The 13,410-nt window shown below is 40.1% G+C and overlaps 1 protein-coding gene across 2 annotated transcripts in view; it reads right to left on the reverse strand.

Annotated features, from left to right (window-relative positions):
- Positions 1–10,927, reverse strand: part of LOC140241586 (uncharacterized) — a 77,135-nt gene extending 66,208 nt beyond the window's left edge. For both annotated transcript variants that reach the window (XR_011902090.1, XM_072321319.1), the window contains exon 1: positions 10,304–10,927. Coding sequence is in view for 1 of the 2 variants with exons in the window: in XM_072321319.1 (XP_072177420.1) it covers positions 10,304–10,415 (112 nt within the window). In the remaining variant the exon portion in view is untranslated. The remainder of the gene's footprint in view (positions 1–10,303) is intronic.
- Between the last annotated feature and the right edge of the window lie 2,483 nt (positions 10,928–13,410).

Raw genomic sequence — 13,410 nt, forward strand, 5'->3', positions numbered from 1 at the left:
CAATTATAACGTGCAAAACAAACATAATAACGAAAGCCTGCATACGTCTGTGTACTTTTCTCTTTAACCACATTGCATTTTGCACCTGCCCTGGATCGCAGTTATGCTGACGTGACGTAGGAAGGCAATTTCATATGACTTTGCATCAAACGAACCGCTGTCCATGTGGGCTAAATTAAGAACATCGACAGCTCTGTCCAGTGAAGCGTTCATCTTATCAATACTTGCAATAACAGACACAAAAAAAATCTATAACTGTGAAAAAAGGGGGAAACTGGGCTAATGCGGAAGTCCGTCAATACACAAAGGTGTACTTTCTCCGTGTACTTGCTTATGCTGGTGGAACTTGCAACGACTTCTTGGGGGGGGGGGGTACTGTGCGATGAACATAAAATAATATTATAAGCCAGCCGTTGAGTGCACAATCTAAGAATATTGAAATCTGATCAGAATGGTCGTAGCATATTCCTCTTCTTCTTCTTTTTTTTTAAACTGGCAGCTGAGCGCGTATTATTTTATTTGATATTTTGCTTTATTTGTTTTATAATAAATACGTGATGTCATAATGAAAACAGTCCTCTTGCAGCTTCACTGCATTTCCCGGAAGTAGCTCTGAGCCCTTTAACGCGGACATCCCCATAGCGGAAAGCATTATTATTTTAAACGTGTCCAAAAGATCCGAGGAAATGCAGGCGATATTATCTATGCAAAATATCGTTTATGCGTGCTTGTACGTTTGTACGTCTCTCTGGGACGGTTTGCGCGTGTGTGTATGTGTTCGTAGGTGTGTTTCTATGCTCACATGTTTGGGTTTTAATGTAATGTCGGTGTATGTTGACGCCGAAATATTATTTGTTATGACACTGTGATAAGATTCGCCCATGCCATTTAGACACTCTAGACAGGCATTGTTGGATATTTAGAGGTCTTGTGGTCCAGTTGACTGTGCCTTAAAAGCAAAGGTCCGGTGTCCGAGACCCGTGTGATAACATTAACTGAGACCGGTTACAAGAGACCCTATCCACACAGCATTCCTTTATACCCATGTATCCGCTAGATGGTGACCGTTGAAGTTGTGTTTGGAGTTGAGAATACGTGCTGGAAGGCTAGCCAAGGAAAGTAGACGAAGTACAGTCACACAAAATTATCAAATTTTCTCAATTGTAAATCGTTATGTTACTGTTATTGTATTATGGTTACGCTATTACTCTCGTGTTTGTTTTTTTTTTTATTGTCTTTAACTACTACCACTACTACTATGACTATTGTCACTACTACTACTACTACTACTACTACTACTACTACTACTACTGCTACTGCTACTACTACTACTACTACTACTACTACTACTACTACTAATACTACAAATGCTACTATTACAACAACAACAACTACTACTACTACTACTACTACTACTACTGCTACTGCTACTACTACTACTACTACTACTACTACTACTACTACTACTACTACTACTACTACTACTACTGCTATACTGCTACTGCTACTACTACTACTACTACTACTACTACTACTACTACTACTACTACTACTACTACTACTACTACTACTACTACTACTACTAACTACTACTACTACTCCTACTACTACTACTACTACTACCACCACCACCACCACTACCACTACCACTACCACTGCTAGTATTATTCATGCTCATGAATTTATCACTTCACACAAGTTGGCGGCCCGTGTTTGAGAGTTACTGCCCTTCTGGTTTTCAATAAACTGACCAATGAATATTGCTTCTCTTCTTCCATGTCTTCCTGAGGCCACGACTCAGACTTCTGACCAGAGTTCAGATTTCGGCCACTATATTATGACCAACCGCAGAACGCGTGGCACTAACCGCGGTTTTTTATCGCGTAGATTCTACTAGTTAGTGTCCAAATCTGGCGAATGTAGGCCGAGTTATAGATGTCTCCAACGCTCGCAAAGGATGGAAATGGAACGTACCCCCATACAGTCTGATCTGTCATCATGCAATAATCATACTCGATCCGTCACATAACTTGACTGGCTCCGTTCTCTTTCACACTGACCTTTCATCCGAGTGTGAGCTCCTCTTCAATTATGGATGACCCTGTGTCATCAATCCATTGAGCGCTTTTCTCTTACATCATTTATTTTGTCGCTCGCTTTCCTCCCAAATAAGAATTGGTTGGGCGTTCGACGACTGATGAAGAAAGCTGAGTTGACATACGCAGTGATGGATGTTGTGTACTTCGCCAGTATTCCTATTATTTTAGAGGTATGTAGACATAACCGCCATTTTGTCCACATGTCTGAATTAGCAGTACAACTGTATTGTGGAATCTAGTCTCTCACATCTACATTACAGTCTGCTCGAAAACTCGATGATATCCAAATCTTTACGAAATCTCACTTTTTGAGATGAACACTATCTTCGGATTTTTTCTTACATTTTTGCTTTTTATATCAGTGTGACATTAAAAAAGAGTAGCACTCCAACACAGAAATAATATCCAAATAAGGTTGTCTACTTGATATTCTCATTGTACTGAGAACACAATGGGACAGTGGGGTATGTTAGGGTAGGACTTTTTAAAGGGAAAGTGCAGTTTTAGTCCAGACGGGGATTCAGATTTTTAATTTTGCGAGATACCTAGAAACCACTTGTGAAATGTTAAAGAGCGGTTTTGAGATGGCCGAGATATCCAAAATCAAAGCAAAACAAAGCGATCTTAATATAAGGTGGGTCCCACCCTTTATTAAGACCTATATATATATATTTTTTTATATCTCGGTCATTTCAAAACCAGTTTTCATCACATAAACTGAATTCCTCTGAGAATTGCATGCTCTTTCATATTTCAGAAGAGATTTCTCATTATCTCACAAAATTTGAAAACCTGAAGCCCCATATATGAACCTAACACATACCATCCCTTCAGCGCCCATACAAGAAAGTCGAGATTCTTAATGGTGCAATACGTCCTTGGACAAGATGGAATTACCCACTTCTTCATCTCTCTAACCAGATGTAGAAATGGGCACCTGCAAGTACCGGGGTGATAATAATGGCGATGTCCCTCGAACGAACAGTGTACGCATTGACGAGGTTGTTCTGAGAAATTAGGGCCGTCTTATTCGATGAGACCGTTTATTGCCGGAGGACCAGGAAATGATATTTGTACCAAGCACTGGGAGCAACTCATAGAGATCGCCTTCCACCCCCAACGCCCAGATTCTCGGGAGCGGCAATTGTGTGATGATGACACTGGATGACAGTCGCGTGTAGGAGGCTGTCACCCTCGGATACCGGTGATGACATCTCTATCTCAATCTCTACCTCTATCTCTATATCTATCTATCTATCTCTCTATCTCTCTCCCCATATATCTCCACATGTTTCTCTCTCTCTCTCTCTCTCTCTCTGTCTTTCTCTCGACTTAGGTTGGCCATCTCCCTATCTTTCTTGCCACTCATTCCCTTCCAATTGATAAAGACATGTCTGCCGATGTTGGCATTAGACCTGGAATCCTGGAATGTCCCATACATCAGTGCCAGTATAAGTGATGAGTTTGGGGTTTTTTCTCCCTCTCACCTCTCTCTCTCTCTCTCTCTCTCTCTCTTTAACAACGGCATGAGTCTCTTGTCATGGTCTTCTTCTTCTTCTCTTTTATATTTTTTTTTCAAACTCGGCCCGAAATGAAACTGATGGGATGACAACATTCATTCTGTTGATTGGAGGGATGATGCGGCTGTCTCTTCCAAAATCAGTTGCTGGGAGGATGGGGTGTGGGGAGGAGTGAAGACTTGTCGTTCCTTGATTGATCCCCCTTCACATTAGAGCACGATCGAAAACTATATCCCGATCAAAGGATAGACAGCCAAGACAGAAATCGCACGTCTGTCAATTTGTTTAAAAGGAAACAAAAATGGACACAACCGTTACATTCCAGATATGATAGTCTGGGTGTCAGAGGTCGAACCTTGTCTTACCACTTTTTTTTGTGGCTATATCCTAATTCGAGGATGCTGAATCCGAATCTGGATGATGCAAGTCTTGAATCCTTGAGGATTTTGAGATACATGTGTATTCAAGATGTCCGCCAAAATGGGCATTAAAAAAAATGAATATCTTGATTAGCCAGACTCGGATTCAGCACCCTCGAAATGGGGCGAAACCGTCAATCCATTTTCAATCCATTTATAGGGAAATGCATATATTGACATTTTACTTCTTGACAGCCATTTTGGATATCTTGAAAACCCTGAAAGACGCATGAGTTGCATCATCCAGATTAGGATTCAGCACCTTTGGGTAACACCATCGAAGAAACACCGGGCAAATGGTAAAACAGGGTTAGGCCCGCAATCTGGCACCGAGACTATTATGATGTCCTTAATTGCACAAATCTCGAGCTTCTTTTGTATGCTTTTAAAGCTGATGTTTAAAAAAAAAAGAAAGAACATTCGTTATGGGGATAGAAGGAAGAAATCAAACCTTCATCGTGAAACAAGAAGACTTTTGCTAAATCAAGGCGTTATACCTCCTTGTATACACCAATCGGACTTCAAACAGCGTAAGCAGGTAAGCATTGGGAGATATTGTTACAATATGCTCAGAAAAGTCTAAAGTTAAGAATAAGCTTCTCTTCCGCATGAGAACATGAAGAAATAGACGTAAGAAATCTGCAGATTTGCTTAGAGTTGAGATGATAGCTGATGAACACTACACCTCGTCTAATCGATATAGGATGAGACTTCGAAAAGGATTAACCAGATAATCCTGATCCCAATGCAACGAGTCAACAAGTCACCTTTTCTCGCCACTCGTGTCCTTATTCGTGCGTATATATTACTGCGTCTGCGCGTAACGGACGATTCCTTCCAAATACGACACTAATTTACAGCCGAAAAATACAAACATCACGATCATCATGCGTCTTACGTGATCACAAGTACCATTGTCAAAGTGCGATAGACGCATGCTCAGTTAAAACAAATCAACTCTGAGCATCCATTTTTGTACCCAGAGCAATGTAAATCGCAGGATTAGGATACATAACATACTGAAGCCATAACACTTTGATAACAGTGCAAGGAATATTGATAAGCAAATTTTCTTTCAATCCAGAAAAGATATTAGTGTGGGATTATTCTGTAATTCTATACCGATGTTGAGTAAGAATCAAAATTCAAATAATAAGGGTCAATAAACTCGTTTCGGTTGTTACGACAGTCTGTTTCTTATTTGAGGATGTGGTTCCCAAGTTGCTCAATACAGAGTATTCCGTCACAAGGTCGTTAGTCGGAAATGACGAAGTTATTACATGACTGAATTCAACATTCAGCAAAACATAAACTATATGTTTGTAGAAAAGAAAGCCCTTCTCCATACTTCAAACAAAATGTACGTTTATCTTGTAAGATGTATTAAAAAAAAAAAGTGGGTCCCGCAATTTATTAGGATCGCTTTGTTTTGAATATCTCCGCCGATGCAAAACCAATTTTCATTAAATGATTAAAACTTTTAAAACTTTTTTTTATCATCTCAAAATGTAATCATCAAAAAAAAAAATTTAAACTTGAAGCTCCATCTAAACCGAAACTACTCCATCACTTACAACGCATTGAAAACAAATTTCCGAACGGACAAAAAAAAAAACCAAGCAAACAAAGCTTAGCGGTTATATTGGTTTCATTTCTAATTTTATCATCACTTAAAAGTAAGATAACGTATAACATACTCGCAAGAGCTCCGGTGAAGTAATTATGTTGTCAGCATCGCTTTTTTGACAGCTGTCCACACAACTTGAAACCAACTTTTCTCGTAACTGGGGCGGTGTTGGCGTGTTTTCATTCAACAACGGATGTAGGCAGTTTGTCGGCGTAAATCTCGGGTTTGTTGAAGGGCTTTCGATGGCGTGAACAACTTACAGCGATTAATTTACCAGATCTCGAGGAGGGACGCATGAGCGGTGGCGTGTACGATCAACGTCATGAGCGGGGACATTGTGCGTGACATCAGATGGAACTGTGAGGCAGTAGCCTAAAATGCATTTTCCGCCTGTCAGACCCATCCAGAATACAGTTCACTTTCTTCCCCGTCACGTGCAAAAGATAGTAATGGTGTCGAAGCCAAGGAGTTATCATACATGCTTGGTCTAACTATTGATTCGCTGGTGCCGGTAGTGACTTGAAGACTGAATAAAGTGACATCACTCTTTAATCAATACAGAGTGACACTTTCATTGTCTTGGCACAAAGCAGAATCTATCAAGATTGCGCACAGAGCATATAGACAAACAAAACCACATAAAAGAACAATGATACACGAAACAATTTTCAAGTTCCAAGCAGAGTTAGAATACGACAAATTGATGACTTAGAAGATGGTAAAGATTTCGCCCTCACAATGCCCATACCTCATTCCCTCCCCGTAAATCTGCAGATGAAACACTTGTGAACAACGAGACAAGAATTTATAATTTCCCCTAGATCTTAGATTCTTTAAACTTTGAGTAGAGTTCTGGGGGGCATTTCATGAAGGAACTTGTCGGATAAAATATCTGACAAGTCAATTATATCCGACAAGTTTTGAGAAATTCTTTAGTCTGATTGGTTGATTTCTCTGAACTTGTCGGATATAATTGACTTGTCGGACATTTTATCCGACAAGTTCCTTCATGAAATGCCCCCCTGGAATTCACTGACATTTTGCCATTTGCCATTCCTAATATTGACTGCTAACAACAACAAAAATAAAAACCTTCTCGAGAGTTGTTTCCGTATTGCCGCATAATGAAAAGGAGTAAACACTCATGACGTCAGACGATGGACTATAAAAAGTGAAACAGTAAATAGCTTAAGGATTGGACCATCGTATAGGAAGACAGAACAGCTTCTTCAAAATGATGTCCCTATTCACAGCCTATTACGTGTGCCGTTGAGGTCCGCGTAAAAAAAAAAAAAAAAACACCTTCGTGGTTGGATGAGCAGTTCATAGTTCCGGGTACGAGATGGATTTGTTCGAATGACAGGAGTGGACACACGGACGCTGTGGCCTTCTGGTTGATATTGCGCATTGATCGAGTTAAGGAGTTCTTTAAAGGGGATGGCTAGTAACTAATCAGTGGGAATCAATGGGAATGCTGGGGAATGATTGTTCCAATCCTTGTGGAATTAATTTAAGAGTACATTATATATCTATAGTTGTGTGAAAATTATTTGCTTCAGAATGGTCTCATATTCAAGTAGCGTGCACTTTAAAGGAGACCTCCGGATGATTTTCAGATTTTTACATTTCAACAACTATAAATTAGTTGTACTGTGGACAGAGTTTCAGAATTTATGATGATTGGAATGAAGAATAAGAATATTTTCTAAATTTATAACAAATTGCAATGAACAAGGATGATGACATGGCAGAGTCACCATAAGAATGCATGAGTTGGAGCTCAAGGAAGCAGAACAAAAGAAGAAGACATGCATAGATTATACACAGGTGAACTCGCAAGCAAGCAGTATTGTAATGGAATTACACTGCTACATTTCTGAAATATGTGAACCTCCTATGTCATCATCCTTGTTCAGTGTAATTTGTTTAAGGTTTTTCAAAGTATTGCTTCTCTGCTCAAACACCACAATAAATTCCACAAATTTGTACATGGAGCTGTTGATTTATGTACAACATGATGTGAAATTATGAAAATCGTCTGGAATTCCCCTTTAATGTTTCCAGGTTAGCATGCCTGTACAGTGACGGGGCATTAAACTGCACATTACTTGAATATGAGACCGTTCTGAAGCAAATACAATGAAACACTCGTATACACAGATGTCAGGAAATCAGTACCACAATGCGATGAACAGAATAACATTGTAAAAGAGATACAGGTAAATTATCAACAGAGATACAAATAACTGTTACGTCACTGTGGTAAATGCATTAACAATATTGCTGGAAATGGAGGGGACTGCTACAAAATTTTTTAGCAGAACAGAAATTTTACAGACCACACAGATTGCGGAAGTGTGATTCCTGGTTGGCATTTTGAATACAAGCAGGATGTGCGCAGTGTACTCAGAACATCTGAATGGCAAAAAGAGTCGCTGCAATGTTGCGCAATGTGATGTTTGATAGGTTGTACACATTTGCTATCAAAGCTTGATCATTGATTTTGCAGTGTTGATTTACATACTAGTCTATATTTAAATGCCTTGCATTGCCAATAATAAGACTTGACTTTGGCTATTTCCTAACTTTACCATCTATATGAAACACACACACTCACAAACACAAACAAATTAGGGGATGCTCTATATAAAGTGCAGATTTTGGACATCCTTCTCCCGCTTGGTCACTTCGACGCCCCCTCGCTGGTCATACCTCCCCCAATCATGAAAATAAACCGACACCCTTGACTACCAGTGGCGGATCCAGGGGGCGTACCGGGCGCCCCCTCCCTCCAAAGCGAAAAAAGCTACAAACGACAGTTTTTGGACTGTAAAATGTCAAACTTTTCAAGCTCGCTCGCTTCGCTCGCTCGCATTTAATCGTTATGCAATTCTCCTGATGCTGCTGTCAGTAATTGCCAGCAGTTGCGCCCGGTGCGTCCCCTCCCCTTAATTTCCAAAGCGAAAAAATATAGCTACAAACGGCAGTTTGGGGACTGTAAAATGTCAAAATTTTCAAGCTCGCTCGCTCCGCTCGCTCGCATTTAATGTTACGTTATGCAATTCTGATGTTGCTGCCATGAGGTGCCCCCCCCCCCAATGTCTTGACCCACGGTACGCCACTGCCCAGAGCGAACTTGCAGGGTTCGGTGTTTGATACATCCAAGAAGGTGGATGTCTCGCCTGGTACTTCCTTAGTGCATCCGCCGACCCGTACGGGTATGAATGAATAGACCGTTTCGGTAATGAAATGCAATTTATCGATGTTTCTTTTCCTGTAGCCTATAGTAACGAAACATTCATTCACCTTCTCCCTCCCATTAAGTTCCATAGGCAGAAATTTACTTAGTTGCTGCTAGGTAGGGCAAGCTTTGCGGTTGTTAACGGTAACTTTTGTTTACAAAGCATGTCTAAAATCCGAATGCATTACAGAACTTGGTCTGAACGCCTTGACTGCAAGTTCGGAGAGAGCTCGGTATTTTACTCCCTACTCATCTCCCTGTTAGTGTCGTCGACATGGTCGAAGTTTCCTCAAATCAATAATTTCAAAAAATTATTGGATAGGCATTGGACTCATGGAGGGGGTAGGAGAAATTCAAAACCTCTGCTCCTCAACGCACGTAGAGCAACAAAGTTAATTCTATAATGTTGAGACCGGAATACTACAGGACCAGTCCTCTACTTCCGTATCAGATGTGATGTGATAATGCTTAAATCCACTCTTAACCACTAATTTACATGTTCTATGTCGGACTGGATTCTGACGAAGACCCTATGCTAAAACCATAGTTCTCTATTGTTGAATAAAGTCTGCCCTAAATTAGAAATTTTTATACTTTTGTAACACTTTTTTTTTACTATTTGGTGCGTATGGAATTACAACAAGTGTATCTGTCAGAGGGAGTTAACAGTTTCCTCCATCCAGGAAGGTATGAGTGAGACAAAATCTCCGAATCCCTGATGCGCGTATTTGGATCTGCGCGATTTGGTCTGGAGTAGCGAACTGTATGAACACTGATGAATGCACTTCTTTTATCCGTCGAGGTTGTGGTATTTTAACGAACTTTCCTTGCTGCAGGAATATAATTCAGTTACAGACACACACTCACTCGCATACACACTTTCCATTTAATATTAACCGGAAGTGCCGTTGTTGAGAGAGATCACTTTGGAAACACCAATTGAAATAGTCAGGGGACCGAGATGAAAATATCAATTATGCTTGGATATAAATACCCCAATTATCGCACGCCGAAAGGGGCTCGTCTCGAGAAAACAGCTGCCGGGCAGCTGGCCGCGCGAGCGGACAAGAACTCGCTGGGTCGTCCTCAACCCGTGCAGCGGGTGGTACAATACCCACAGTTCAATCAAAACGTCGTCATGTCATTTTGGCACGGCGCAAACATGCAACATGTAACCAACGTGCAAGGACGCCCAATTGCTATTCCGTGACAGTGTTAAACGCACTCTGCTCTGAACCAATAGCTACAAATGGGCTCTTCTATCCGCGAAAGATTCAAGTTGGGGTAAACACTCCGGAAAAGACTTTACTGCGTTGTCTTTCAAACGAGAATGACTATCTTTATTACCATTTCAAAATAAGAACAAATAAAACTCGTATTGCATGAAGATTACTTACCTGTAAGTGCCGTCCACGTCCAAAGGAGCTCAAAACGGTGGATGCTCGCCATCCTGTCGCTATGAAAATCAGATACTGGCAATGGCCGATGAAAGAAAAAAAAAAGACGCATAAAAGAAAGAATCCAAGCAGAATCGATATTTCTGGGTAGGCCTAAGGCTCTTCAGGTGACAGTTTTTGGCTCTTTTTAAGTCGAAATACTCCAAATGGGATGTCACTGCCACACACACACACACAACTCTTTCGGTATGCCAACACAGTCCCTGCCCGCGAACGGCGACACAAAATTTTAGTGAAGCAGCTTATCGTCTGCTGGTAACCCAACCAAGATACCGCAAGTCAAAATCCCTACTACCTCTGCTTGCCGTTTATCGGGGGTGGCAGTGTAATACGTGAGTCATTCATCCAAACCAAGAAGAGAGTTTAAGCGCTGCTAAAGTCGAGAAATTGGCCATTTAAGGCATGCTACACCTTTTCACCCTCTGAAGAATATAAAGGGATGCGTATAGACTTCAATGCACTCATGAAGACCGTCAGCTCTGCATAACAAAAGACCAATCGTATGGACCACGTAATAACCAGGAAATACTTCGACCATTCGGAGAATTACATTACCAGGGTTTAACGTACCACGTAACCATTTCAATAACAATGACAGAGTGGGGAGGTGAGAGATAGGCTGAGAATATAACAGCTATGGGGCGTTTCTGTAGATTTACTTATTCATGAGCGGAATAGCAAAGATTTTCTTTTGACAGTCTTTTGAAGCAACAGTGGTAGTTTCGTGTTCTAACATCCTGAGTACCTGACTTCTTGTCGCTGTAGACTGGTCAGGTGAAAAAGACATTCAAATACCTGGCCACACACGTTTGGGATTCTTTCTTCTTCTTCTTCTTCTTCTTCTTCTTCTTCTTCTTCTTCTTCTTCTTCTTCTTCTTCTTCTTAACGTACTGTGTTTGTGTGCAAGTTCATATTTTTACGGTTACGTAGACTCTTATGTTTTTCAAGCTGTATGATGTGGTCGACTGCTCGACGCCATGTCAAACTCCTTGGTCGTTGGCGGCGTAACCGAGGAGCGTCGTCTAGTGGTTGTCGACAAAAGACATTGGAGCACTGCATTACATACAATTAAAGTACAACAGTACAGGGACAAATAATTTCGCCAAAAATGTACCTTACATTTATCATTTTGTAGGTATCAGGCAGACCTTCGATTCCGGACATCTGTAGTAATAATATGAGCTAATTATATTAATAAATCAGGAAATAATCATTACTGGGACACCTTATTGTAGTAGAAAAAACTTTTCAAAGAACTGCCGCTTTCGTTAAAAACTGCAAACAGAACAACGGGCAAGTTGTAATAGATATAGACTTCTCTGGTACTACAGCAAACGCCTTCTAACAATGTCTTCAAATTTGTCTGCTTATTCAGAAGTTAAGGAATCGTTTCACCTCCTTCTTGCAATCCTATTTACGTAACTGAAGCCACGTCTTCCATGCATGATCTGACGCTAGGTCGGGCGAAACCAAGGCCAACCCCGTTTCAACTTCGATCTACCGTCGTAAGTCATCTTGTAAATGACATTTGCAAAACAAAAAATACAAATGCAGTTGAAGACTAGTAATATTATGACGAGTTAGTATAATACTCAAAACAGACAGTGACAGATGTCAGTATTGAAGAATGCGAGTGGGCGTTGAGATGGTTATCTTGAGACAATTAACCAATTGTCCTTCTCAAACCATTGGGCTTGTTCAGCAAATAATACAGTGTTTGCATACTGATGATATCTTGTTTCATTTTACATACAATATAAATCAACCATCTCATTTCTTGACATTGCTAAAAGCAAAGCTGTTTTTCACAACTTTGTGGAAAATCACATCCTGTAGTCCTGTCTTGTCTGCTTGTCTGTCTGATCACCCCCTCCCCCCCCCCCCCCCCATCTCTCGCTTTATAGTCATTACACTGCAAATTATGTTATTCGTAATAGCCCAAAAGTGACAGTTTAAATAGCAGGCGTGAGATATTCCCGATAATGAGAAAGTGGAAATATTCTACCATACAGCATCAATGTAAGATATTTTTGGTGTCGACGTATGATGTCTTTCCTGTCAAAATGATCCATGTAAAGTTGACAGGTTAACAACTTATTGTGGTTTTTTTTTATCTCATTCTATTTCATCAAAATGTCATACGGAAGCAGAACGTTTGATAGATATCTGGTAATGCTCCCTTCTTTTAACTGCCCCTTTATAATTTTCTCCGATATTTTCCTTAACACAGCAGGGAAATGAAACGTGATCTTGTGGTATTGCGAGTTTGATATGATTGACAAATAGTCTTTGATTTAATGATTGGATACAATTTGTTTGTTTATTTGTTTTTTCTGCTTGTCTATTTTTTTTTTTGTTCATAATTATTATGTTTTTCATTTTTGCTTATAGGCTAAAATATGATTCAGCAGCATTTTTCGTCATTCTCTGCTGACCTATTTTCGGAAGAAGCTCTATTTCCTGCACATTTTCCGAGTCAAATTAGCACATTTGTAGCACATGAACACAAAGCATTACGAAACACCTATTCGATCTTTAAATAGTTATCTCTCTTCCTTTTTTCTCATCCGTGATATTAAGTGACATAAAAAAGAAATTGCGATGGCTACCACATCCCTTGCTAACACGAAACATGACCAGTGAGTTAAACAGCCGGTTCTTAATAATGCTGTGATATATCAGACATGCGCTGTGTTGCAGCTCAACACGCGATTTTTATCAACGTTATGTTTCATTGATCGTGTTTCATTCTACATGTTGCCGAGCTCAAACCAAGACCTACATGGTATCAACAGCAAAATAACTCGCGTTGAACGTTATATATAATATGTGCAGGTGCGTTACATCATGCATCCATATGTTTGAATAGGGCTTCTTCTCTTCTTTTTTTTAAACTCAAATGACATTAGCTCTGCGATGGAAGGTGGATTCATTTCATTTCCAGATTTCATTTCATTTCATTTCCAACTAACAAAAGAATGATAACAGTGAGAAGTACCAAATAATTACACAAGGTCAATACAACATTGTCAGGAGGGGAATATATT

The sequence above is a fragment of the Diadema setosum genome, chromosome 18 (assembly GCF_964275005.1).
Source record: "Diadema setosum chromosome 18, eeDiaSeto1, whole genome shotgun sequence".
Taxonomy (NCBI): Eukaryota; Metazoa; Echinodermata; class Echinoidea; order Diadematoida; family Diadematidae; genus Diadema; species Diadema setosum.